The sequence below is a fragment of the Ovis canadensis genome, chromosome 19, assembly GCF_042477335.2.
Source record: "Ovis canadensis isolate MfBH-ARS-UI-01 breed Bighorn chromosome 19, ARS-UI_OviCan_v2, whole genome shotgun sequence".
In the NCBI taxonomy this organism is placed as follows: Eukaryota; Metazoa; Chordata; class Mammalia; order Artiodactyla; family Bovidae; genus Ovis; species Ovis canadensis.
The window spans coordinates 33216840-33244556 of NC_091263.1; the positions used below are offsets into that span (position 1 = coordinate 33216840).

At 41.2% G+C, this 27717-nt stretch overlaps 1 protein-coding gene across 1 annotated transcript in view; it reads right to left on the reverse strand.

The window, feature by feature from the left end:
- Nucleotides 1–3686: 3686 nt before the first annotated feature.
- Nucleotides 3687–27717, reverse strand: part of GRM7 (glutamate metabotropic receptor 7) — a 909573-nt gene continuing 885542 nt past the window's right edge. The window contains exons 10-11 of the mRNA XM_069562189.1: nt 9413–9659; nt 3687–3778 (exon numbers count right to left, since the gene is read on the reverse strand). Of these exons, the coding sequence (XP_069418290.1) occupies nt 3708–3778; nt 9413–9659 (318 nt within the window). The 3' untranslated portion in view covers nt 3687–3707. The remainder of the gene's footprint in view (nt 3779–9412; nt 9660–27717) is intronic.

The following is a 27717-nucleotide window of genomic DNA, read 5'->3' on the forward strand; positions in this document are numbered from 1 at the left end:
CTCCTGCTACTTCTCCTAAGAGCCCCCGTCACCATGAATTGAAATTGCTTACCTGCAAGTCCTCTGTTAGATCTGAGGTCCCTGAGGGTACTGCCTGCTTCTCTCCCCCATTCCTAGTCAGTTTAGGGCAGACTCAGGGGAGCAGTGCTCGACAAACACTTTTCTGATTGACCCGACTTAGAAACACTCTTCTGTTGCACAGACCTGGCCAGACGGTGTGGTGCCAGATTTCATTGTAAAAGTTGACATAGTTTTCAGGACTCGGGGGAATGAAGTATATGTTCCTTTGATGCCATGAACTAGTAGACATCCTAGCCATGTGGATTTTCATTCCACTCTTTAAGTCCAACCAAAGTTACAGAATGGGAAGGGCAGATATTAGTTGGTTTTTGAGGATGCAGAGATCAAACCCTGATGAGAGAAATGGGGGTTCTTCACAGAGCACTTAGGCAGAAAGAAATATGCTGGCAAGATTTATAGCTGCATTTATTTCTAAGGTGGTTCTATGTCAAAGGCCAGGGAACATATATTCCTTGCTAAGCTGTACTTATAGAGTGTTCTTAAATGGAATTTCAGTTGAAGGAGTCTTCAGTTAACTCAGGGTTACTGCCTTGAATGTCAAAGAGGAAGGGGGAGTCTGAACACATTACAAAAACTGAGATTGCACACCTCTGAAAAGCTAAAAAATGTGAAACAACCCCATTGCAGAAATGATAAACAAGAAATTATAAAAACATAAATAATGTACCACACCATATAATGCATTAGTGAACTGTCCATAATATTATAACCAATGTACTTGCTCAGAACAATATACCTGGACAAAACAGGATTCAGTACTGTTAAGCAGACTGTAAAATCAGACTTGGGACTGTCCATATTTGCAAGGCTGAATTCAACTCAAAGTTTTCCAATCAGAAAAACCATCCTGTGGTGTGAAAATATACCTCCTAACACAGCAACGTGTTTCTTGATCTGGTGATGATGCCAGATTAATGGGGGATTTTTATTTATATGTGATCAGTTTTTGTTTGTTTTTTGCTTCATTGAAATTTAAAATAAATATCACTGGATTGATAACACTGCAGAATTTCACATTTAACCCCATTCAGACAAGAGATGCAGGCAGTGCTGAGTCAGGTGACAGCTGATCTACTATATCTGTCAAAGGAGAGTGGGTTACAGGGAAAGTGTTTTCAAATCAGGTTATTCTATTCTGTCTGAACTTGAACCTGCTTCCTCTGAATCCCCCCAAAGCAGATGTTTGATTTGCTCAATATCATCTGCTTTTGCTGGGACATGGCGGCCTAAATTGAAGTTTTATAGAATTTCACTCTAGAATTGATCGGTTCTTCTTTACTGTCTTGGGGCCCTGAAAATAGGCACACAGAGATGGATGAAGGACAACACGACAGGCCTTCTTTCACTGTTTGCTCAAGCTGTCCAGTCTCACTGGGACTTGAACGTGGTCATATACTCCCCTCTTTGAATACCTGCAAGTTAGACAAACTTCCGTTCTCAATTATTTTTAGGTAACTGCGTAAGATGTTTATCATTAATTTATGAAGCCACTTCTATAATCTTTGAATATTCTTTCTTTTTTATTTTTTAAATTATGAAACTATGATAACACATTTACAGAAGATTTGGAAAATGCAGAACAAAGTTACATAGAGTTCTATGTATTACAGTTATTTTTAAGTACATGAATATTTTAGTTGGAGTTTTAGTATCAAGCTCTCAAAAATTAATAGAATGCATAGATAGAAAAGCAGAAGGGTATAGTAGACCTGAAAAGCACTGTTAACCAATTCAACCTAATTAAGGTTTATACATTTTTAAATTGGCAGAAAAGGTGAGCACCTAATCAAACTCTTTGAAACAAGAAAATCCTAGAAAAAAGTTTATTTCTAAGCAGCAGATCCTAAAAGTACTTTTTAACCGAAAGGTTGACTTAAAACATTTTCATCTTGCACCCTTTAAACCAAAAGGCATCAACTGAGAATGGAGCTAGGGAGAATTTTTAATGGATTTGGATTAGATCTATCATTTTTACCCAGGGAAACTTCCTTCTCATTTATGCTCAGGCAGTTTCATGTAAAAGCACTATTAAAGTGATGAGCTGCAGTGTTTTGACAAGCACTTGTACTGCAAAACTTGAAATCTCACTGGAATAGTTATAAATTCACTGGGACAAAAGAATGCCCTATTTAAAAACTAGGACAGACCATGTTGATATGGAAAAAGGGAATAGCTATGTGAACAATACATCTGAAATTAAAGACTGAGTTACTGGCATCCATCTAAATCAACAGCAAATGTAATTACACTTTGAAAGTACTCTTGTCCTTCCTTACAGTTCTAAATGGATTAAAAGGAAAAAACATTATTTGTACTCAGAATACCATTATAAAAACAAAGATGGAAAGAAGCATAGCAATGATCTGACAAAATGGTCCTTGTTAGGAAAGAGCAAGACTAGCCCACATTATGACTCAATATTTCCCCCTCCTGTGTCTGCTCTCTTACTTGAAATCTCTAGAGAGAAGTGCTTCTGTTGATTTTATAAGTATAGTAGGAGGTTTAGAGGAAAACAAAAGGGGCCTTTTATTCAAAGCCACCCCATGAATTTAATGACACTATTCCATCTTTTCTATTGTTTGTTTTCCTTCAGTATGAATTGCCCTGACCAGTTGGACAAGGATGCTTGCCAAAGCAAGTGTTACTTTTCACTATTCTATCATATTGCTTAGGCTGAAACAGGGAGGTACTACTATTTCATAGCATATATCCTTTAGTAAGGGCTCAAAGTGATATACTGGTTTGGGCAAAAAGTTTGTTCAAGTTTTTTCCATAAGATGTTACAGAAAAGCCAGAATGAACTTTTTGGCCAACCCAACATAATCATCAATGGTGAGTCAGTAACAATCCTCAGAGCAGACCATTCCCATGCCTGTTCACACATCACACAATTGACCATTTGTCCTAAGGTATAAGTTTGAACACCCGAGGTATTTATTGGTATTTCTTCGGTTTGACTATTGTTGAAATTTATCTTTAGACTCTTAGGTCTTTACTGAACCTCTCCGTGCCTTCTCAGATAAGTGAAGGTGGCTCCTTGTTTTAGGCAGAATTATGAGTCCCATATCCTCTTTAATACATCATCAAGCCCAGCCAGCAAATCTTTTCTATTTCTTTGCTGCAAAAAAGGAACCATGACCATTTTGGGTTTCAGATGGTAGAGTCATTCACTGATATTTCTCGCTATATATTTAATAAAAAAGTAAACCAGGACAAATATTTTTACTAAGCTTGTAAAAACACCCTCCTTCTCATCCAAGTTTTCCATATTGCCTTCTCAAACCAGAGTATGAACAAATACACATAAACATAAGCTCTCACCACTGAGACATGTAAAGTAGAGTGACCAGCACCAATTCTGCCATTACTGAATCTGGTCCAGGAAAGACACATATGCACACACCCAATCACCTGTTCGCCAGAAAATAAACCAGGCACATGACCCACAGCAGCCATCTACACTGAACTTAGCAAACATCGTCTTTGAAAATGTATTTCTTCTTATACATAGATTTTGATGTAATCATGCAGTTTTCTTGGAAACATTTCTAATTCTCAGTGGAGACAAGAACACACAGATAAACAAAAAGTAGATTGTTTCTTACCTTTTGGAAGGCAGGCAAAAGCTATACTGTTGGTGGTATAGTGTACCAAGTAACAGACTTTTGTACACTCTTTCTTACTGGTGGTATACAGTCTACAGGAAAAGTAAATATATAGGTATGTATAAAATAAATGTGCACAGAATATTCATTTTTATTCTTTTTTTCTTTCCTTTTGGAGAAGAGGCTGCGATAGAGACCACAGACATTATGCCCATTCTCTCAGTGGGTTCAGTAGCTTTTGGTAGACCAGTTGACCGCAATTCAGGTACCTCTGAACATGGGAGCATGGGTGCCTCATGGTTTAAAGCATTCGGGCATTACTTGAACTGAAGCAGGTAAGGGAACCAGCTCCAAAATAATGTGTCTACCTGCTCAGAATGTTTTTTTTCTTCCTGTTGATATCCTATTTTTAACTCAGCCTAGACCTTTCATGCTGGCCTGCATGATTAGTCCAGAAGAATGAGACAAGTAACATAATGTAGAGAATGTCAGGGATCCAAACAAATGAACAAGCAAAACAAAACAAAAGCCATCACTAATTGACACAGCGCAGGAGCATGTTCCAGAATTTTCTTGGCATTGTTACTTGGGAAGATTGTGGTGCCCTCATCCATTTTCTAGCAGTTGAGGGATTTATTGAGCAGCACAAGTTTTTATTTACATATTTCCCTTAGGTATATGCAAAATGGTAATTTTCAACAAAGGACCAGAATACAAACATATTTAAAATCTTATTATTGATTTTCTGTTTTGGTGGTAAATGGCCATTCTTCTAAATTGTGCTTCATCACAATATGCTCATTGTCTTAAACTAGTCTTTTGCACAGTGTGTGTCCAGCTTCTCTCACCAAGTCAGTTTATCAGTCATATTGCCCCATATCCAAAAAGGCGGTGTGCCCCAGCTGTCCACATTCCAGCCATCTCTAATCGCTAGGAAGTTACAAAGTAAACTATTTGTAACCAGTCTGGGTACTTGAGCAGCTAGTTTCTCTGCACTGGCTGGGGCACTGGCTTAGAAAATGGATGGTTGTTTAGAACCAGATAGCTTAGGGCTTCTCATTCTGTGCACTGCAATCCTTTACAAGGAAAGCATCTGATCAGAGGTTAATTCACAGAGCATCTTTTGGTTCTGACCACTCCAGGAGAAGAAGGTAGCAGTTCCTACCCACCATCTCAATAAAGCCATGCTGCCTCAGTTAATATTCATCCAACTGGAAAAAGGTCTTGGTGGCCATAGATAAGCCAAGAACCAAGTCTTCCAGTTGATCTGGCATCTTCAAGTTTGCCATGAACATACATCTATCTGCCAAGTGAACAAGAGAAAGTTGGGAGAAATGGGCCTAATTCAGGATGCAGGTGTGAGAACCAGAGAGGTTGAGGTACCCTTCTTTTCAGAGAAGGAGTGTGGAGAAGTCTTCAAGGTGGCCAGATCTAAAGCTCTCCACATTAGGTCAGGCACTTGTGGCCCTCTGGCAGCAGAAATATGGCTTGTATAAATAAAAATACAGTAAGTGGAGGAGCTACACCCTTAGACCCCCTGCTGTTTTTCATCTGAGCTCAGAAACCAACCAGCATCAACCCAATTCTGGATATTCAATATGCAGCAGTACAGAGATGCATGACAGTTTTTGAGAAGATTTACTTTTTGTTGACTCCATGCAGAAATAACTTTTTCTTTCAAGCAATGAAATTTGAACTGAAGAGGCAACCTAAGAGGAAAACCAAACTTCTTCGGGAAAAAAATCAAGCAGTGCAGGGGCAGCTTTAATTTCTGCCCGTATTACGCCAACAAATCCATTTTTATGTGGATGTATACTTGCTGTATGGAGTTGGATGAATAGAAGTGAGCATGCGCCAGATGACACACTTAAATGATTAAAAATGAAAACACTGAAGACTGGAATACACTGAGACTAAGTGTTTAGGGAAACAAGAAGGTAGCTCATCCTATAAATTCAACATCCTCCCAGACACACTCCCTCTGAGAACAGGAGGCAGATCTCTCCCTTGGGAGAGACAGTCCTTCTTCAGGCCCATGGTCTGTGCTTTTACTTGCTTCTTTTTAACCAGAAAGTTTCCTTTCAGCGAATAATTTATTTGTCTCTGTTACCAAAGTTCAGAAGTTTGACATGACTTGGAGCTCATTTTGTATTAAGTAGAATACAATAATAATATTCTCTCTCATCAAAACAGCTTGTCTATTTTCATTGATTGAATTTTCACTGCTGTTCTTTCTCTATATATATTCATTTTTCTATTACTAGGGACTGGTTTTCCAGATATAATGGCTATCTATGATGTCACCATTTCCATCTTAGTGGCTTCTTAGGGGTCATTTAAAATAACTATAGTTTTGCATGTTTGTCTTACCTTATATATTTCAGTCATTCTGTTAAGTTGACTTTGTCCCAGTTCAGCATCATTGCTAAAACCTTGGGAGGTGTTTCCAGAATGGGCTCAAACTGAATGTCCCAGAGTGAAATCCTTGATTTTATGATCTCTGGCTCTGCTCTCCAATGGAGTCCTTGGAGTCATGGATAGCTATTTAAATTTATTTAAAGTGAAGTAAAAATTTCAAGTGTATTTCATCAGTTAAGTAGCCATATTTCAAGTTTGAATCACCACATGTGACCAGTGGTTTCTACAGTGGACAGCACAGACAGAGAATATTTCCGTCATTGCAAAAAACTCTACTGGACAGATTTTGTGCAGAAAACGCCTTCTGACTTTTCTTAGGGACCTTTGAGAGCTAGGTCATCAGAAACCCCAATGTTTGGAGGTACATGAATCTCCTCCTATAAATCAGCAAATATCTGGGCACATTATTGATGGTTACTTTCAGGGAGTGTCTACACAAAACCAAAATAATTAAAATAATTTTAAGAACATCTTTTGGATTTATTGTGAGACAAAGGCTCTTTTGGATTTCATCTCTTTTTTTTCCCCCATCCTTGAACTATTTATCTTTGTTCTGTGTAGACACCAAAATATCAACAATGACAAAACCCAACAAAACTTTTTCAAGGGAAAGGCATCAGATGAACCCCAAATAGAATGATTGTCATGATTGACACAGGTAATTAAGATACTTGGATTTTTGAGTTGTCAGATGAGGCCTCTACCCAGGCAGCCTTCTTTGAGCTCCTGTCTTTGCAGCCAACACAGCAAACAGCGACGCGTTCCACAGCACATTTCACCAAAGAGTCGGCCACCAGACATCCTTATATTCTGTATGTGCAAGCTGGATTACCAAACAGAGAAGCCCGACGAGTAATTTCTGCATTAGGATTATGGCATATCACTCATGTTGTGGGAAACAGAGCGGCAGAGAGCAGCAAGCATGGGTTTGGGGATCAGACCTGGGTTTCAGACCAAGCTGCCCTGTGGTGTAGTGGAGGACCTTGGTGATAGTCCCTGATCTTCCTGAGCCTAGGATTCTTCAGTAAAAGGTCACTGGCCTACAGAGCTATCAGGAAGAGTAAGAGAGATCTCCCACCCAGAGCATTCTATTTAATGCCTATCTCAAAAGACAGCAGATGTGTTTTCGTTATTATCAGGGTCATGTCAATATGAACATTTAAACAGCCAGTATCATACTCCACACAGCCTCAACAAGGGTAGGCCCTCATCATTAAAGGTTAGAAACAGTAGGAATATTGTTTGAAAGCTAGTTATTTTTAAATAGTGCAGTATTAGATTAATTATCCCAATTCAAAATTTCTAATTTGATCATTAATTTTCAATATATATAGACTTTTGATCATGTTTTCTTTTTATCAGTATTGGGCATATGTTGTTAAATGTGTATGTCTGCACAAATACAAATGTAAAACTGCTATTAGAACATATTCAAGGTAAGGATTTTGTACCATGTAAATCCCGCAACGGGTCTTAGAATCAAATGCTATAGAAGTATAACCATGTAGTATATTTAACAATACAGCATACATATAAATAGATGCATAAATATGTTCACAGAAGTATTTTTATTCACCAGTTGCATCTACTTTATGGTGGTGTGTATGCCTTTAACCTTTGTACCTGTTCAGAAGTGGAAGAAAATTAACATGTAATTGACATACGTATCTCTAGATGCCTGAGACATGATGATGTACTTATGACATAGATATTATTGTCTCCATTTAATACAGGAGAATGCTGAGCTTGAGAAAACTCAGTGATTGTCAAAGCCACACAGCTGGTGAGTGGAGTGGCTTGGCTTTGAACTGAGGTCTGTCTCACCCTGAAGTCTTTGCCTACACCACAGTGATTGTCACAGTGATTCCGTCTCTATTCCCTTCCTGGAACTGCCCATTTGTTCTGCACACATAAGAGCAGAGCCTGTACCTCTGTGGCTTCTCTCTCCTCTCACCTGTCCCCAAATCTCTTCTACTGAAACATCTAACTGAAGCTCATGATGTTGGTAATGGGCCTTTGCTTCCCTGTCTACAGACTCTCAAGCATTCACTGTATTTATTCAGCTAACTATTGAGAAATGGATTGGGCTGAGATCATGGATCTTTGTACAACTATTGTCAAAAGCTATTAGGGCCAAACTCAGTTGTTTGCTGGTTTTTAAAGATCTCAGTTGTAGAGCATCAAGGAGTTCCTCAGAGTATCCAGAATAGGAATTGCTTTCTGCTTGGCAGTAAATCTTTGGGTACAACAAAGTCAGGTCATAACTGGACAGTGAGTCTTGAATGGCTTAATGGCTAGCCTGAATCCTCCTCTAGTTAAAATAGGAAACATCGTGAACATACCAATCTGCTTCATTCTATACACACTAAGTTGGTTCAGCTGTGTCCGACTCTTTGCAGCCCTATGAAGTGTTGTCTTGGAAAACAAATCCTGGAAGTGGTATGTTTAATCTGCAATTCACTCTTACTACCATAGTACTAGTAAAGTTAGAAACTGAGAATTCTAAGCATTTAAATCTGGCTAAAATTGTCCTTCTTTTTCTTTTCTTTTTTTAAACAAACTAGTGTCTTTATGTCCATCTTTCTTTGCAGTCATTTGCAGGGATGGCTAAAGGCCATGCAGGATTTGCAGACAGGCCACAAAAATCTCAAATCTGGCATTTCATCCTTAATCTCACCTCTAATACTTTATTTTTCATGGGCTAAAACTCCTTTGCAGTGATCTAGTATATGCTTTCCCACATGGGGAGGCCATTAGCATGGTGGTGTCTGGGCCTGTGTACCTGGATGGAAGTTTGCCTGTTCTATTAAATATCTGATGTGCTTTTTGTTTCTAGAAGGCTTCCTTAGTAAAGAATTGTAAGTTTTTCCACATTCATGCTCCAGTGGAAAGAAGTTATGCTTCCTAAGTTCTTAAATATTTCAACTTCATCTCTATTGCTATAGTTCCATGGGGTGTCCAGGGTTCCCTAGCAGGAAGCTGATCCCCTAAGAGGAAGGGAACAAGGAAGGTAGCTCAACAGCTGTGTTGATGTCAGTTGGAGGGCTTGGGACCAAAGGATAAGAAGCCAGGGATGGGGGAGATTTCACACATCTGAAGCAGAGCCTCTGAAAGCTGCTTCCCGACAGGGAGCAAAAAGGAAGTGGTGAGCACACTCTTAGGAGCAAACGGCAGCATTCACCAAGGCAACCCAGCCCAGAAGACAAGAGCACGCATGGCCTTTCTCCAAAGAAAGGCAAGCATACACCACACCTGCTAGAGCTTCCTGATGCAGGATGAGGAGATGGAAGGAAAGGAGAGGTACTTACTGTTTGGGTCTACGTTTTCACAAAGCTCTGTCTTGGCCTCACCGTTGGGTCTGTCACTGGGCTTGTGCGACAGCCGTGATGACATGGTGGCTGCCGTGACCACTGCCTTGAAACTTCGCTTCCGTTTCTGGACATTGAGTTCAGGGTGGAAAATGATGATGTACACTTTCGGCATGTATAGCATCCCCAGCGCCACTGATGCACTTAGGTTCATGGAGATTGTAAGCGTGGTGGTTTGTATGTAGAGCTAGGAGACATAACACACAAGACACTATTACAAATAAAATGACTGCAGAGGGAGGCCGAACACCTAACGTGATGCCAAGCACGACAATGGCAGGGAGAGGAAGCATAAACCCTGGGGAGACAGAATGGCTCTGCACATGTCTTGGAGAGTTTATACATAAATATCATTGATTTTAAAGTCATAGGGTAGCTCTGAATGCAGGTCTATCCTGGAAAAGTCTGCTTTGTAGAGGTTCAGCGTCAACCTTGCATCAGATCTGAGGTACCTTTATTCGGAATGGCAACTGGATATGAAACCATGAAGGTCATATTTGCAATCTCGAGTAAGGGGTAGTTTTTCCTACTCCCCATACATTCAAAAAACAGTTAACATTACATGATCTCTTACTGCACAGATACCCTGGGACCTTATTTGAAAAAGTCATTATGTCAACATGTGTATCTTTCTGTATTTTTTTTTTTTGAAAGGGTTCACTTTCATCATGCCTATAGAGTAGTGAGCTGCATTTCCTTGGAAAGTAAGCCCTTCTTGCTTCATTCTGGTTTACAAAGCATCAATGGGCAAGGGACCAAGACCTAGAGATGTTGGCTTATAAAGTTGCTAAGGGGCTACAAGACCTTGCCCTGATGTGTTATGTGTGGTTCAGATGGTACTCGTCGCTGTCCTTGTATCCTTTTGCTTCGTGAGAAATCGGTAGAGCCACCGATTCACTCATTCTTCACTGTGTTAAGTCATTGTCTTGCCTAAAGTTGAGGGTTGAAGCGGGTGAGGAGCAGTAAGATCAGTAAGGGGAAAGCTACAGACAGCTTGACTTGGTCCGTTTGCATTTATGAAGTGCCTTCATGATTCATAGCCCACCATTCACTTAGATATGTCTGTGGTTTTCATGACTTCTAAAGCCTAGACTCACTGTGAGGTGATGGGTCTGTTCCTTAACTTGATTGTGGAAATCATGTCACAATATCTACATATGTATATTACATCATCACACTGTACCTCTTAAAAAATGTTATATAACCTAAATATATGCAATTTGTATTAACCAGTGATAACCTCAATAAAGCTGAAAATAAATGAATAAATAAAAACAGGTAAAAAATAGGTAGGTAAATAAATAAGTACAGTTCAAGTACATTTTAAAAAGAAAAGTTCAAGTGACCAGTTCCTATAGCCTGTTACATCAGTGGAAAACCTAGCCTCTTGACAATGCATTTGATCATGGTTTTCCACAACGGTGTCTTCCTATGTGTCTGAGGACAAAATCCCCATCTTTAATGGGTTTTACAAGGGCCCACATGGTCTTTCCCCTTGTCTGGCTTCTCAGACTAATCGTCCACCAGTCTCCCCACCTCTCCCCCTCCTCTCTCCCTAGGATTTCATCCAGGTGGCCCTCCTTCAGTTCTTGAAGATGCTATACCTATTCAACCTTTCAAGACTTTTCTACATGCATGTGTGTGACTTTTATTATTATTGTTTCCTTCTGTGTGGAATGTTCCTCTACATTTTAGAACATCCATTCCAGCCTGCCTCCCCCACGACCTTAACTCTCAGCCAGCTTCTTTAACAACATTCATTGTTCGGTCACTAAGTCATCTCCAGCTCTTTTGGACCCCAATGGACTGCAGCATGCCAGGCTTCCCTGTCCTTCACTATCTCTTGGGGTTTACGCAAGTTCATGTCCATTGAGTCGGCAATGCTATCTAACCATCTCGTCCTCTGCTGCCCTCTTCTACATACAGGCCCTCAAAACACTGTTGTTTTTAGGTCATGGCTGCCTGTTTGTAATCTTCTCCCCACTAACCTGATGGTCTGAACACCCGTCTCCTGGACTGAGCCTCAAGCTCAGTGAAGGCAGTGATGTTGCGTAGTGGTGTCACTGTGTCTGCGGTGCTGACGAACAGTAGGCACTTAAGAAACACACAGCGGATGAGCTCATGTGTTTGGATAAGAGGCACCTTTTTCCTCCTGATGACTCAGTGGTCAGACAGCCTTTCTCTAAACACATAGGGATTGCCATCAGATCTATTAGCTGCCTGGCCATTTCTGACCTTAGTTCTTCAATCTGGGTCTCTGGAGAAGAAATTGAAAGAGACTTTGCTTTTCATCTGGAAGGAATACTGTTTTCCAGCAAACATTAATTTGAATGTGCATGTTTCTGAATGCTTTACAGGAGCTGGCAGCTGCTAACTGTATAATGCATAATAAATGTAAAATATAAAGACAAAACAATATTGAATTAATGATCCTTTTGGTTGTGAACTAGACCATATGTTTAAAGTGCATCTTTTCCTATTAGAATACCTTTAGGCTTTCATCTCCACTCTACCCTGCTGCCCACCCTGTCCAGGAAAGTCTTCCCCTGAAACAGAGGTTTATGAACTTCGGCACTGTCACTTTGTCCCCCACGGTCACTGCCGTCATCCTGCTAATGAGGGCTTTGCAAACCATGGATTAGCCAGTCCAAGAAAGAAAGGGGTCTAAACTGACCCATGGGATCTTAAGCTTTCCTTCTATTTCTCCACTCAAAAGCAAATTTTGCAGTTGAAGAAACCATCTGTAGTTTATTGAGTATATGACCCATATGCATCACTTGTGTGCTTTATACATATGTAAATATTTGTGCTGGTATGTGTATACGCACGTGCTTCTTCTCAAGAAAGACTACGTAGTCATTTAGGACTATAGTAGCAATGTTGCTTATTTTATGGAGTCTGTAATTGTGTTCTTTTCAAGCTAGAATCTATCAAGACTTTGATATTTGTTTTGACATTTTTGTAATTTCAGGGGACATTTCAGGAATCTGTGAAAATCAACAGGAACATCATTGACCAAATTTCTATGTCCCTAAATCCTTTATGTTGCAGAGTGGTTAGGAATGAAGACTGCAGAGCTAATCTGAGTTCAATTTCTGTTTACTCACTTTGTGACCTGGGACAGATTACTCTGCCTCTGTCTGCCTTAGCTTCCACATCTGTAAATGGGGATGATAACATGAGCCCCCCTACCTCATGATGTTGTGGTGGTGATTAAATGAGTATTTGTAAAGTAGGATAAGACCTAGCATGTAGTAAGTATTATGAAAGGATTTTTAAATAAGTTACATAGGTAGAAAGACAGGAAGACCTCAGTCTGCAGAGAACCCAGAGGTAACTTGTTCATGGGGATACTACACTGCTCAGCTCCAGGAAGGGAACTCAGTTGCTCTCTTCTTGGCCTTTGGTGGGATGCTTGCTTATTGACTGAGTTTTCACCCTAGCAGCCCTTTTAGTACAATATTTTTTTTTAGCAAATTACAACATTTAAGTTTAATTTATTTTTAATTAGAGGATAATTGCTTTATAATATGTTGTGTTGGCTTCTGCCATACAGCTATGTGAATCAGTCATAAGTACATTTATGTCCCCTTTCTGTTGAACCTCCCCCCACCCCTCACTCCCCACTTGAGTGAGGGTGGATGAATCTAGAGTCTCTTATAATGAGCGAAGTTAGTCAGAAAAAGAAAATCAAGTTTCATATATTAATACATATTTATGGAATCTAGAAAGATGGTACTGGTGAGCCTATTTGCAGGGCAGGAACAGAGATGCAACCTGGAAAACAGAATTGGGAAGGAGAGGGTGGGATGAACTGAAAGATCAGCAGTGAAACATAAACATTACCATATGTAAAACAGGTAGCTGGTGGGAAGTTGCTGTATGACGCAGGGAGCTCAGCGTGGTAATCTGGCAGATTACAACATACTTATTTTTTAGTCTCAAGGCTATTCCTGTTGTATCCAATGCTTATTGTCAAATGAGCAATGCAGACTGTAGAATTACCCCATTTGATTCTGGATATTTTATGCCATTTTGCTTTATCTACCTTATAATTTCTTGAGAGATGTAAAGGTGTTAGTGGTTGATTTTGGGCTCTCTTACCAGCACGTAGAGGTCTGGCACACACACCTTTACTGGGGCAGCTCCTCCCCCTGCCCCCTATCCCAGACTGCCCTTGTCCCATCTGGCTGTCTGAGGCTCGTTGCCTCACCATGGTCCATCCTTGATGGCCTGAGCTCGTGGGAAGGATGCTCCCTGCCTTGCAGTGTTCGGATACTTAAGCCTGAATTTTATTATCAACTTCAATACATTTCCAGAATCCAGTTTCTTTTCCTTGGTTGAATGTGGCTTTCCTCCCAAGCACCATGTGTAACCCAGCTTGTACAACTAAGGAAAATGTGGGCAAAGAGTTCCAAGTCAGGTGGTGTTTTGCGCATTACTCTACCAAGCAGTTTTCTTCAAGTCTGATAAACAGAACCTCTGGCTCTCAGTTTCCTAATTTGCAAACTGAAGATAACAATAGTTTAGGGTTCAAATGTTGACTCTGATGACCTAATTCATTTAATATATGGAAAGTGCTTAGTACAATGCCTGGGAAACATGTATACGTGAAATGTGAACTGCTAATATTTATATTCTGCCGAATATTTATATCAGGATATTGGTGTGTAGACCTTAAGATAAATCTTCCTTAGTATTCGCTGTCATATATTTTAAACTTTTAATGTACATCTTAGTAATTAACTAGAATGTAGGGTTTAAAAAGCCAGGCCTATTCATGTCCTGTCTGATTGACATGTGCCAGCAAGTATACCATTAGCAACACAGCTTTGTGCTGAATTCAGGGCCAGGCAAAGCCCAGCTAAATCTGCCCTGTGCATTTTCTCATCTTGGTCTAAAAGTTCATTGTCAAATAAATGTGACTGCAAAGCACCATGAGATGTCATTGTTGCTTTATAAATAGATGTAGCACTGAGGGTTATTGGAGTTCTCCTTCTGTAAGTATTGACTGCTAAAATACTAAGAAATTCAAAAAGTCTAGATTGCTCCTGAACAAACTTTGAAAGTTGCCAACTCTTCCGCCAAAGTTTCAGAATCAGTTTAATTTAAGACGGTTTCGAGAGATTCCAGGACAAGTCCTTAACAACCACATGCTATAAATTCGCTGGTAGCTATATTTTCCAGATAGGCTATGTGACAGAGACTTTTCTTTTCCAGTGTGGTGCATCATCCACTTACCACTGGCATTTTCAGTGAGATTAGTCACCCTCGGCATCCATGAGGGATTGATTCCAAGACCCCCTGAGGACACGAACATCTGAGGATGCCCAAGTCCCTTATATAAAATGATGCAGTATTTACATATATGTACCCTCATATACCTTAAATCATCTCTAGATTAATTATAATGCCTGATGCAGTATAAATGCCATGTGCCATGCCATACCTGCTGCTCAGTCATGTCTGACTGTTTATAACCCCGTAGGTTGTAGCCCACCAGGCTCCTCTGCCCATGGGGTTTTCCAGGCAAGAACACTGGAGTGGGTTGCCATTTTCTTCTCCAGGGGATCTTCCTGACCCAGAGAAAGAACCTGTGTCTCTTGCATCTCCCGCATTGACAGGTGGATTCTTTACCACTGTGCCACCTGGGAAGCCCAAATGCTATGCAAATCATCATAAATGCCATGTAAATGCTATGTAAATAGTTGCCAACATGCTGAAAATTCAGTTTGCTTTTTGGAACTTTCTGGAAAAATTTTTTTTCCCAAATGTTTCTCACCTGCAGTTTGCTGAATCCAGGGATGTGAAACCCATAGATACAGAGGTATCCACAGTGGTGGACAGTGGTAGGCCACTACCAAGTAGCCACACAGACCGCCGTGACAGTGGCAGAGCATTCTTTCTGCAGTCAGGGAACCACATTCTAGTGGCAGAAGGAACACGGCCTAGAATCAAACATGCAAGGTGTCGACACTGCTCATCAGTCCTTTTCTCACAGTGTATACTTGGCCCTGCCTGCTTGTCCCCTGGCCATGTCCTTTGCTCACCTATTTCACCTCTGATACCCTATTTTGCATTTGATGTTCAGTCCAAAGGCTCCTTGTACTTAAAGCGTCCCTATAACCCAATTTCCCCCATAAATCTAGTACTTTCATTGTGCAATTTTGCATAGCATGGTGACCTCTAAGAATGCATACATCGCATTAGAGCAGAGCTGATTGGATAATAAACTCACTGCCTGCACTTAACTAAATTCTGGTTGCACAATAAGTTCTACACTTGAAGCAAGTATTGGATATTAGAAATAGCCTTGGCATTCATGGAGGATTGTCCTAAGGAAAGCGATTGTCTGTAGTCTGTTAATTATCATCATCGTCGTTGTTCTGCTATTATGTGTGGGTCTTTAGCTCTTTATTTCTAGAGTTGAGGCCGTAATGCTAGTTATCTTGTAAGGTTGTTGGGACCGAATTGGAGGGTGCCTAGCATGGAGGAACCACTCAGCCACGGCTGTCAGTATCGGAGATTGATTTATTAGCTGTAACATAAAATGACTTGTTTTTTATGTTGCTCTCTTTCATATCATTTTAGTATTACTACACTTTGAAATGATCATCTTTCTTACGGAATCCACTGAATGACAACCTATTTTAGGGAAAAACATCTCATTAAGTTTGCTCCTATTTTGTATGAAAGTCTGTTTAAACCCCTATCCTGTCATTGACTATTATGAGAAATAACCAATTAACTGCATTCCCAGGTGACCACTGAAATTTGGGACAAGGAGGCTTTCATAGAGTCTTTTCATGACATCCCAAAGTCTGTACAACAAAAATGAAAACTGTCAGATGTAGGCAGAGTAGAGATAAAGCATACGTTATTACCTGACAAATGTCTGGAACACCCATGTGTCTAAATTGAAATGCAAGTTCTTAGCAGTTAAGACCAGTGTTTTTGATCCTTGCCACGTGGACCCCTTGGTTCCTAATCAGAGTCACCATATTTGTGAGAAATAATACTGACACATGGCTGGAAATGAGACAGGGTGTTTTCAGTAAGACTTCCTCAGTTGTCCAGAGGGTCAACATGCTGAAGGCTTTTACACAGTAATGAAATAATGCATGATGATAAAAGGATTCAGTATAATGATGAGGAAAGATACTTGCATCTTCTGGAGGGATGGTATAATGGGAAAACAAGATCTTTCTTGTTAGAAGTGATTTCAAACTCGGCCTTGGATTATTGGTTGGTGACTGTGGGCAAACTACTTCACCTCTGACAAGTCAGTCAAAATTCAAACCCAAGAAATTTGTTACCGGAGTGTCTGATATAAAAACTCTCATTCTACCACTACCATAGAGACCTTCTGACCATCTGAAATATTAAAAGACAGTATACTGCCTGGTGGCATGCACAAAAAATGAAAGAGTCTGTATTAGAGTACACGGCCCCATCTTTGGCAGATAATTTTCATGCTGTTCCATTCAAACCTGTTATCTTTGAATAGGCAATTTGTAAAGAGTTGACAGACAATATTTATAAAAGAATACAGACACACATTCCAAATATTTTGGGACACACTCTGTGGACAGGTGTATGGCGTGACATTATAAGTAATGGAAGTGACTGGATGATTACTAGACAAGACCTCGTTTGACTGTCTTGTTTTTCTCATTTAGTATCTCCAGGCAGACATGATGTAAAGTCGACACACAATCACGTTATTTCTTTGGAGGGACATAAGGACACACACTCCAGGTGAATGCAAATCAGTTTCTGGAGCATGAAATAAGTGATTATGTCATGCTTCAAATCACCTACATCTCAGTTCTTTGCTCTCCTGATCTAAAGCCTGATGCTTTGTCTATTACTGTGTCACGTCATCAGAGAGATGCTGTTATTCCAGTTGACCACATCCTTGGGAAGTTCGGGGTTTCACTCCCCATGCCATCCTAAGGAGCTGTAGGCCATCCTCATAGCTAATTCTTCCAGGCAGTCGCTTCTGATTTTGCTGGGCACCTATGAGCACAGCCTACACACTGATACACAGGATTTCCCCCCGCCTCCACCAGCCCTGCAATCCCTCAATTTTGATTTCAAGCTTTTTCCCTCCTCTATCTACAAGGCAGGAGTTTCACTCTTTTATATAGCCAACACTGGAACTGTCTGTTCTGTTGTATTATCTAGGTTATTTACCATTCCTGCTGGTTCAAGAGCCCCACAAATGTTAGGTCCCCTCCTTGTTGTGATTTAACATACAAAGGTGAACCCCTTCACCCTCCCCCACCCCGCTGTCAGCCTGCAGACATATTTCTGCCAGATTTCCTGGCTCTTCAGGAATCCTTGGCCGTATTCTTCAAGACTGAACCTAGCAGCATTTTGTAGGAGGCAGTGTCAGGTCCTGTCTTATAATATGAAAATACTGACATGTAACTCACTGGGGAACACATTAGGTAACATACGATGATGTTCTGTATCACTCTGCAAGTAAACCAGAGCATTAAAAAGAAACATCTGAACTTAATATATTCCACTTCTAAAGCTGTCATTTGAAATATTCCACTTATAGAAGTGCAAAGCTGTCTCATCTTGCCAACTTTTAAAGTCATCTTTTGGGTTCTTGTGAACATAAAAAAGACAGGAATCCAGTGAAAATACTGATGCTGAATTAATGGCTGAAAGGGAGAGTTTTAGCATCTCTTGGGAATAGTTCACATGTTTTAAATTGGGCTTGTAAAGTGTTCATTGAGACTGGACTGGAGTGTCACTGACAAGAAGACAGTGTCAGCTCCTTATAAAAAGGGGAGTCTTCTCTGTTTTCAGAGACCTTGGCAATGACTTTCTGGTGAACTTTGGCAGGTTTTGACCATCAGGCAGCAGCTGTCTTTCCTCCTCTTAGTTCTGGCTGTTAGTTCTGTCTGTCTTCCTCTGTCCGCTCTGGACTGTGCCTTCCCCATCTTACTGCTGACCTGTGGCAGCTCCCTTCCTTCCCTTCGGATTCGCCCTTCCCCTTGCATTAGCTCATAGTTTTTTATTTTCATTTTTGCTTCCCTGCTTTTCCACTGTCCCTGGTGCAGCACTGTGGGTGTGGACAGGCACAGGCTCCTCAACTTCTCTCCTGACTCAGTGGACCCACTGTGTGCTGTGGGACCCACTCAGCCAACGGTGGCCATGGCTGATGGGCAGAGTGGCTAACAGCTAGACCTCAGGGCCAGAACTGCTCACCCAGGGGTAACTTGTGCTCCGAACTCCTCAGCGAGGACCTCAGCCGAGGTTTAGTTTAAATCCAACTGGAGAAAATAACTACAATCCAGCTGCTCAGAAAATTGTAGATAAAGAGTTGCCCAGCCTGTGCCCTTTACTGGAATGGTGAGGGCTCTGAGATGGGGGCAGAGAAGCAACACTCATCCTTCAGGAAGAAACAGAACAAAGGGAGTGAGGAGGGCTGAAGAGGAGAGGCCGACTGGCTCATGCTTTGATCTTACGGTCACCAGATCCGTGTTCCTTTCCTGTTGTTTCTGAGGTCCTGGATCATGGATCTCAAAAGTACAGTTTCTTACCCACTCACTCCCGAGGGCTTAGAGTCTTGCCTCCGTCTCTACCTCCTGAATCTGCCCTCTGAACCTGCCCACACTTCTTAGCAGACCTATAGTGTTGGGGGCTCCAGCTGTCTTACTGCATTAACTCAACCTCCCATGGCACTTTGGATGAAGAGACAGTCCTTCACATGGCCCCAGGAACTCTGCAGGGTCCTCCTTGTACCTTCTCTCATCTTATCTAAGTGCTCACTTTCCAGAGCTGTGGCAGAGGAGATGACTTATAAGAGGTCCTACCTCTTAAACCCTGACCCCATGGTCTAAGTGCCTCCCTGGTACAGTTTATGTGCGCTGGATGGTGTAACCACATCCAGAGGCTGTTTGCTTCCAAACAGCTGCATTTCTTCCCGTCTTTCCAGATAATTTTTCCTCTAGCAGTTGCACTGGCTTCCTGTCTTCCCCAGTCCTGTAACTAGAGGCACTCCTCTGATCCAGTCAAAGCATTCAAAGCTAACAAGCAGAAGATATAAAGCACAGAGATAAACTGTCCCCTACAGTAGGAACAGAACCAGAAAGCTTTGTGCATGTCAGGGAGGGAGAGAGCATTCAGAAGTGAGCAATTCAAGGCAGGGGCCATGTTTTAATTTATGTTGGCATCCTCATGTCTGGTACCGGGAACAAGTTGCATATATGGTTGATGGATGAGATGGTCTTCACTCATTTGACAAACCCAAGCCTCAATCAAAGCCACTCACTCATCTCCATGTCACAGTTCATTGTATGCCCCCAGCCACACTGGCCTCTTTCACTTCCCTGAATCTGCCCTGCTCTCCCCTGCCAGAGTGTGTGAGCGTCTGTGGCTTAGTCATGTCTGACTCTGCCACCCCATGGACTGGAGCCCACCAGGCTCATCTGTCCATGGGATTTCCCAGGCAAAGATACTAGAGTGGGTTGCCATTTCCTTCTCTAGAGCATGGTCCTGACCCAGGAATTGAACCCAGGTCTCCTCCCCTGAAGGAAGATTCTTCACCACTGAGTCAACAGGGAGGCCCTCTCCTGCCACAGGGCCTCTGCTTGTATGGATCGCTTTCCCGGCAGTGTTTCCCACACCACCTCCCTCATCTGTTCATTCTTCAGCCCGCCACTCCAGCATCGCCTCCTCATCCAAGACTCTTCTAGCCAAGACTAGGTCTTTCCATCCTGTTACAGGCTCCCAAAGCCATCTCAGTAATTCACATCTAAACACGTGTGTGTGTGTGTGTGTGTGTGTGTGTGTGTGAGTAGCATCTATTTCTGCCGTGTGTGTGTGTGTGTGTGTGAGTAGCATCTATTTCTGCCACCAGGAAGCATCTGCTTGGCTCACTGTAGTATCCCCAGTACCTAGCACTATGGGTGGCAAATTCAAGGGGCATCATTGATACTGGCAAGGAAGGAAATATGGGGGACACAAAGATTAGAGGTTATATTTGTGGTCTTTGGCATTGTCCCTGGGATATCCCAGAGAACAGACTCAGAAGGGTACCTGAAAGAAAGAAGTAAAGGTGCAGTGTTCCTGTGGATTCTCTGTAAAAGGGGTTCTTCTCGTTTGGCCAAGGGGAAGGATGGACTGTGTTGTCCTGGAGTGCTGGTACTTAACCTCTTTACCCCCCATCATGTGTTCACTAGACAAGACAGTGTAACTATCAAGTGACCCTTTTAGAGCCTGAAGCAACACTAAAAATCAACAACCCTGCCCTTCTGGAAGGATAGGAGCTTTTCTTTCAAAAAGCATATGCTAACACTTAGGTCAGCACCCAATTGTCTCCTCACAATAGGAAAAAAAAAAAAGCAATGGTTGCCATGACAACCCAATGAAGTGTTCAGGCATTGAGTTTTGCCTTTTTTTTTTTTTTTGACCAAAAAATGCTGACTTTGACTTAACTACTAATGTATATGCATTTTGTTTGTTCAATTCAGATCTCTCCTGGAGCTTTTCTGAATCATCAGTAAGTATCACTTTAAAAATTCACCTTTAGAAAGTGGAATGGCTCAGATTAAGATAATAGTGATATCACTTTAAAAATTCACCTTTAGAAAGCAGAATGGCTCAGATTAGGATAATAGTGATCAGGGGGGCTAAAGGGGACAAATGAGAGCTACATTGAGAGGAAAAAAATAAAAGAACACGTGGATGGACTGGGCTGGGAAGAAAGAAAAGGGAAAAATCAAAGACTCATTTTCAAATCACACCAACACTATACAAACCCAGAGCAGGTTTGAGCTCTCAAAAAAATAAATGTGTTCTCCTTTTTCCAAGCAAGGGTGACCTGACTAAAAATATTTGCAAAGGCTTTCAATTGATATCAGCACAGTTCAATCCTGCCGCTCTTCAGGAGTGCAAGGCCCCAGAAATGTATGCCAGCTTCATCTCCTCCAACCTTCATGAGCTCATATCCTAATCTAATCCCAATCACCCAAAGCTAATCCTTTACCATCATTTACAACTATGGTTAAGAGTTTCTTTCCAAGCTTCTACCCTGCATTTATTCCTACTTGGAATTCTCAACCTTCCCTTCTTAAGAAAATAAGCCTACTTTCTCTAGAAAGTGCTAAAGAGATCCACAAAATGGTTAAATGACAAGCATGCAAGTAGATTCTCTCAACAGAAAATGCCCAGGCTCATGTATAGAGCCATTACAACTTATGAAAAAAAGAAGTCTGTTGTTTCATCTGACTCTTGAAACCATGTCAAACTTTGACATAAACTAAGAAAAATGCATGAATGAGTCTTAAAAATAATTTTAACGGCAAATTTTCTATTCCATCTTGACTTATGAAATCACCATACATTATTTATGGGAGAAAGATAAAGCATGAAAGGTCTTCATGGCGTGGGAGTATTATCTACATAGAGTCCAGGTCCACAGAGCAGCCTGCCCTGAAGTTTCTGTAAAGGTTATTCTCAGTTATGTGCAAGGCTTATCACCTTCATCAACTTCATAGGGCTGCTGCCACAATCAGATCATCATCTCAAACCATGTTGGAAATGGAGATTTTCTTGCAAAACCTGGCTTTGTACTTATACTCTTTTTAAAATTTACTGAAGTGTCATTGATTTACAGTGTTATACAAATTTCTGCTATACAACAAAGGGATTCTTTATGTTCTTTTCCATTATGGTTCAGTGCAGGATACTGCATGTAGTTCCCCGTGCTCAGCAGCAGAACCTTGCTGTTTATCCATGCTATATGGAGTAGTTTACATCTGCTAATCCCAAACTCCCAGTCCCTCCCTTCCCCGTTCTTCCTCTCCCTTGGTGACCACAAGTCTGCTCTCTCTGTCTGTGAGCCTCTTTCTGTTTTGCATAAGCTCATTCGTGTTGTCTTTTAGATGCCACATGTAAGTGATACCATCTGCTATTTGTCTTTTTCTGCCTTACTTTGCTTAGTCTGATAATCTCTAGGTACATCCATGTTGCTGTAAGTGACATTATTTCACTCTTTTATAGCTGAGTAGTATTCCCTTGTTGTGGATATATGTATATAGGTAGGTAGAGAGAGATACATAAATATGTACATAGATAGTACTAATATTCTTGATCTCAGGATTGTGACTTCCATCTACTTGGTTGCACAAATTGGAACTTTTAAGGGTCATTCTTAAAAACCTGCTGTTGCTTCACGGTTTCCCTTTATATGTAGTCTATTACTCTTTAGCTAGTATTATCTGTAAAATACTTATGGAATCTATTCTCTTCCCACTGCCCCAACCCTTGTCTTAAGTATGATTAACCAGTTAACACACTTAAGCACAGAGAACAGAGGGTTCTATTTGTAAGTTTTCAGGTGGTAGCTGTTCATGGTTGATGGAGATGATGGCGACGGTGAAGACAGTGATGCATTGGACGCTGTTCCTAGGGTGCTATCGTAGCATCCCAACTGGTTTCATTTCTTCCATTTCTTGCCTCCCTCTAAGCAGTACTCTTCAGAGTAACCAAGATGATCTCTATAAAAACTGAAAATCAGACAACCTGGTCCCCTCTAAACTGTCTTTCAAAGATTTTCCATTGCCCTATAGTCTCTGGACCAGCTGCAATTCTAGCCTCTCGGTTAGTCTCTTGACTAAGATTTATCTGTGCTGGCTTCTTGGGTGCTTCAAGCTTATTTCCAACAAAGGGACTTAGCACACACCATACATACCAGTCTGTCTGCCCACAATGGTATTTTGCCTGAGTTCTTCATCCAAATGACTCCTGTCCCATCTTTGAGGTTAACTTCATGTATTTTCTTGAACAGACTTTCTATAGCTACACCACTGCTCCACCAACTTGAATTTTCTCCTTCCATGATTCTCCCACATAGCAGCCTGTTTTTTTATTATTATTATTCATAGTGCATGTTACAATCAGTGATCATCAACATAATCATGGATTCATTTATCTCAACAGTTTCTCTCCTCCAGGAATTTAAGGTTATGATGGCAGGGACAGACCTGTAACAAATGACCTCAAAAATATTATTTTAACTAATAAGGGTAACAGTCCAGAAAGTAATTTTAAAGTGAGGTACAAATAGAAGCATCCCAATGAGTAAAACTCTTGTTCTGAGCCATAAACGCATTTTGAGTAGAAGTTGGTTCTTAGAGTGAGTGCATTCAGAGAATGTTAAGTTGAAATCCTGAGCGCTCACATGACTTGTGCAGGGTCACAGTAATCACGAACAAAGCTAAGATGTAAGTTGAATCCTTTTGATTCTACAGCTTATTTTACTACACTGATTTTCACATTCAACTAAAAGCCTAGCTCATAAAAGAGTAAATCACAGAACTGTTTAATTTTTCATTCTCCGAGGCTTTAATTGCCAATGCTTAGAAAAACAAACAGCTCTAAGTATTTCTAAAGGGAACTGACAGAAAATTCCCTTTCTTGACCACAGATTGCATATTTGTATAAGTATGTTTTCTATTTAAGTCTATATTCCCTACTAAGAATAATGAGCAAACACCCTCTGCACACAATTGAAACTGTGTCCAATTTCCTTGCCAAATCCAGCTGCTTGACAAGAGGATTCAGTGTTGCTATCTTTTCCCCAAAGGTACACAGACTTACACCAAGGCAGATGCCCCAATAATAAAAGTGTGCTTGAGCAGGCAGAAAAAAAGGACAAAAATAAGTAATACATAAATGGAATGTAGATATTGTCTGAAGCATGAACAGGTTGCAGTGTCTGATGGTTCTATCAAAGTGTTTATGAAAAGATGACTGACTGGAGAAAGTCAAGGGTAGACCAAAGACACTAGGTGTAGGGGAGGAGAGGGGGATTAAGCCTCATTGGGAAGGTACATGAAATTCTGTGATTTGCCAGTAAACATTGACTACCCCGGTGTCCTTTCCTTTGTGTGGGGAGACAGTACTCTGTCTCCCTCCATCCACCTTCTAGCTGTTCAGCTTATACAGAACATGGGATAAAGGACACTTGGTGATTCCTCTCCAGGAAGAGACTCTTTGTGCATAATACCCATAAAGAGACAGGCTGAAAGGAGAGCGATCCTTGCAGTGGGAAAGGTCTAATCCTTTTATGGATGTTTAGAACAGATGTAAAACGCGGACTACACAGACTAGAGGATGAGGCCCAGAACTAGCACCCTGTGGAAGGTGATCCAAGTCAAGGAAGAGGACCAAAGGGGGTTCATTCTCCAGTGACCATGAGAGAGAAACAGCCTTGGGGTGGCTTCATATGCAAACCCCTCTGCCCGTCAAGGAGCTGGGGGGGGGGGCTGTGTGTAGCTGGCCAGGGGAGAGGAGACTCTGCTCAGACTTGGAAAATAGCGGTAACCATAAGGAACTGAGCAGTTCTACATCCTCCTGGACTCTGGGAGGCTTGGCTTACAGGGTGTTGCAGGGCAGGCTATTCTACTTGTCCCACCAGAAAGCTTCAGTGTGGAGCTAATACCCAGCAGTGATGTTTCAGGAAAGCTTCCCTTGTGGTCAGAAATGTGATGCTCTCTGTGTCACTACTAGGACTAAGAAAGACATTAAGGGTGTAGAGATGAGGTCACTGGACTAGGTATCCAGAAACCCGAATCTCATTTTTGCTCTTCCACTTCATAGCTGTGGAATTTGGGCAAGGCCATTTGTAAAGACATTTGTGACAATGTATTGCAGTCTTTACCCTTGAACCTCAGAAAGTGCCTACTTTCTCCAGCTAACAACAGGTAAGGAAAATAAAACCTGTATTCCCAATTTTATGACATGAATTGAGGAAAGTTAAGACTTAAATAAAATTTAAATTTTGAAATTGGTATACCACAATGCATAGAAGTGACTGCATAGTTATTCACCAGTCATTTGACAAGCACTGTGAACAGCGAGTCCTGCGCAACTTGTACAAATGAAGAACAGATACAAGAGCCGGAGGTGGGGGCAGGGTGTTAGGGATGTCACGCTGTCCTGTAGCGGGATCCCCTTTCAGGATCAGCGGGAATCTGCAATTATTCCTCCAGATGCTGGGGATTCCGCTCTCAGCTGGTGGCCCTCTGTGGGAAATGCCTTGTCTGAGGAGACCCCTGCTGCCTAAGGCTCCCCCCTTCTCCTTCAGCTGCGACCCTGTTGAGTCTGCATCACAGCACCACGTCTCCCTTGACCCGCTCCTCCTTCCTTCTGCTGGTTGGTGTTGATACTCCCGAATAAGCGTGCACCCGTGCTCCTAGGAGGCCAAGCTGAGACTCGGTGTATCACGTAGAACTGTAACATGCATCTCAGTTCTGATGCGATCAAGAACATCTGTGATGCAACTGATTCTGGAATTCCTGTTGCAGCATACACCCTCCAAGACCCACCGAGAACCCTGCAACATCCATAGTACATGCTGTCTCACACAAGACCCAGCTCTTCCCAGAGCAGTTTCTTTTCTTTCCTTTTTTTTTTTTTTTAAAGTATAACTGCTTTACAATGCTGTGTTAGTTTCTGGCGTACAACCAAGTGAATCACGGATATGTGTACATGTATCTTCTCCCTCTTTAACCTCCCCACTGTCCAACCTCTCTTGTCATGACCTGCAAACAGGTTCATCTGTACCATTTTCCTAGGCTTCACATATATGCATTAATACATGATTATTGCTTTTCTGACTTACTTCACTCTGTATGATAGATTCTAGGTCCATCCACAGCTCTACCGATGACCCAATTTCATTCTTTTTTATGGCTGAGTAATATTTTTTGGACTATCTATTGACTGAAACTTTTCCCTCTTTCTCATCCAGATACAATGTAAGTACATACACTACATATAGTTTCCCCCAATTTTAAAAACTTACAAATGTTCAGAAACTCAGACACAGGATGAAGAACATGTGTACAGTCCCCACTAAGATCCCACCACAATGTTTTTTACTTTCTCTCTCTCTCTGCTAAACAATTTCAAAGCCATATACATTGTATTTTTTCTTATTTATTTCTTTTCAGTTCAGTTCAGTCGCTCAGTCATGTCTGACTCTTTGCAAATCACCAAAAAATTGGGTGTTTACTGTTAGTATACTTAAGAAATCTGACAGTAATTCCATAGTGTCATCAAATACACAAAGTCAAGTTCCCCAACTAAAAAAAAAATGTTTCATATGATTTTTCTCCAGTTCAAAATTCAACCTAGGTTCATGCAGTACAGTTGGTTATATTGCTTTAGATTCTTCCAGAGTGGTCCTCATTCTTTTGGTCTTTAAATAGCTTTATTGATGTAAATAATAAACTTCACATATTTAAAGAGCAAAATTTGATGTTCAGATACATACAGCCCCATGAAATCATTGCTATGATCAAGATAATGAACACACACATGATCTCTGAAAGCTTCCTTGTTACCCATGTTTAATCTGTCCTCTTAACCACTCCATACCCAACCCCAACTTCAAACTACCACTGATCTGTTGTTTAGCCATTGTGAATTAATTATATTTTCTAGAACTTCATATAAAGAGTATCATAATATGTACTCTGGTATGTTGAGCTTCTTTAATTCAGCATCATTGAGATTCAACCATATTGTTGGAAGTTCAACAGTCTAGTGCGTTTTAGTCCTGAGTCGTATCCATTGTATGGAAGTACTGCATTTATTTAACAATTCATTTGTCCATGGAAACTTGTGTTGTTTTCACTGTGGGGCTACTATAAATAAGGCCCTTATGGACATCATACATAAGAATTCATAATGGCATATGTTCATTTGATTTTGCATGAACACCTAGGAGAGGGGCTTCTCAGGTGGCACCAGTGGTAAAGAATCTGTTTATCAGTGCAGGAGACGTGAGGGACTCGGGTTCAATCCCTAGGTCAGGACGATCCCCTGGAGAAGGATACAGCAAGCCACTCCAGTATTCTTGCCTGGAAAATCCCATGGACAGAGGAGGCTGGTGGGCTATAGTCCATGGGGTTGCAAAGTCAGACGTGACTGCATGCACGCACACGTGCACACACACACACACACACACACACACACACACACCCAGGAGAGAAGTGGCTGGACCATACAGTAGGTATAAAATTAACTCTTTAAGAAACTTCCAAGGTATATTCTCAAGTGGCAGTATCGTTTTAGATTCTTATCAGCAGACTATGAGACTTTCAGTCCCTCTAGACCTTCTCTGACACTTGGTATGGTCAGTCTTCTTAAATTTTAGCCTTTCTAATAGGTGTGTAGTAAAGTCTCATTGTTCTTTTCATTTGTAATTTGCTAAT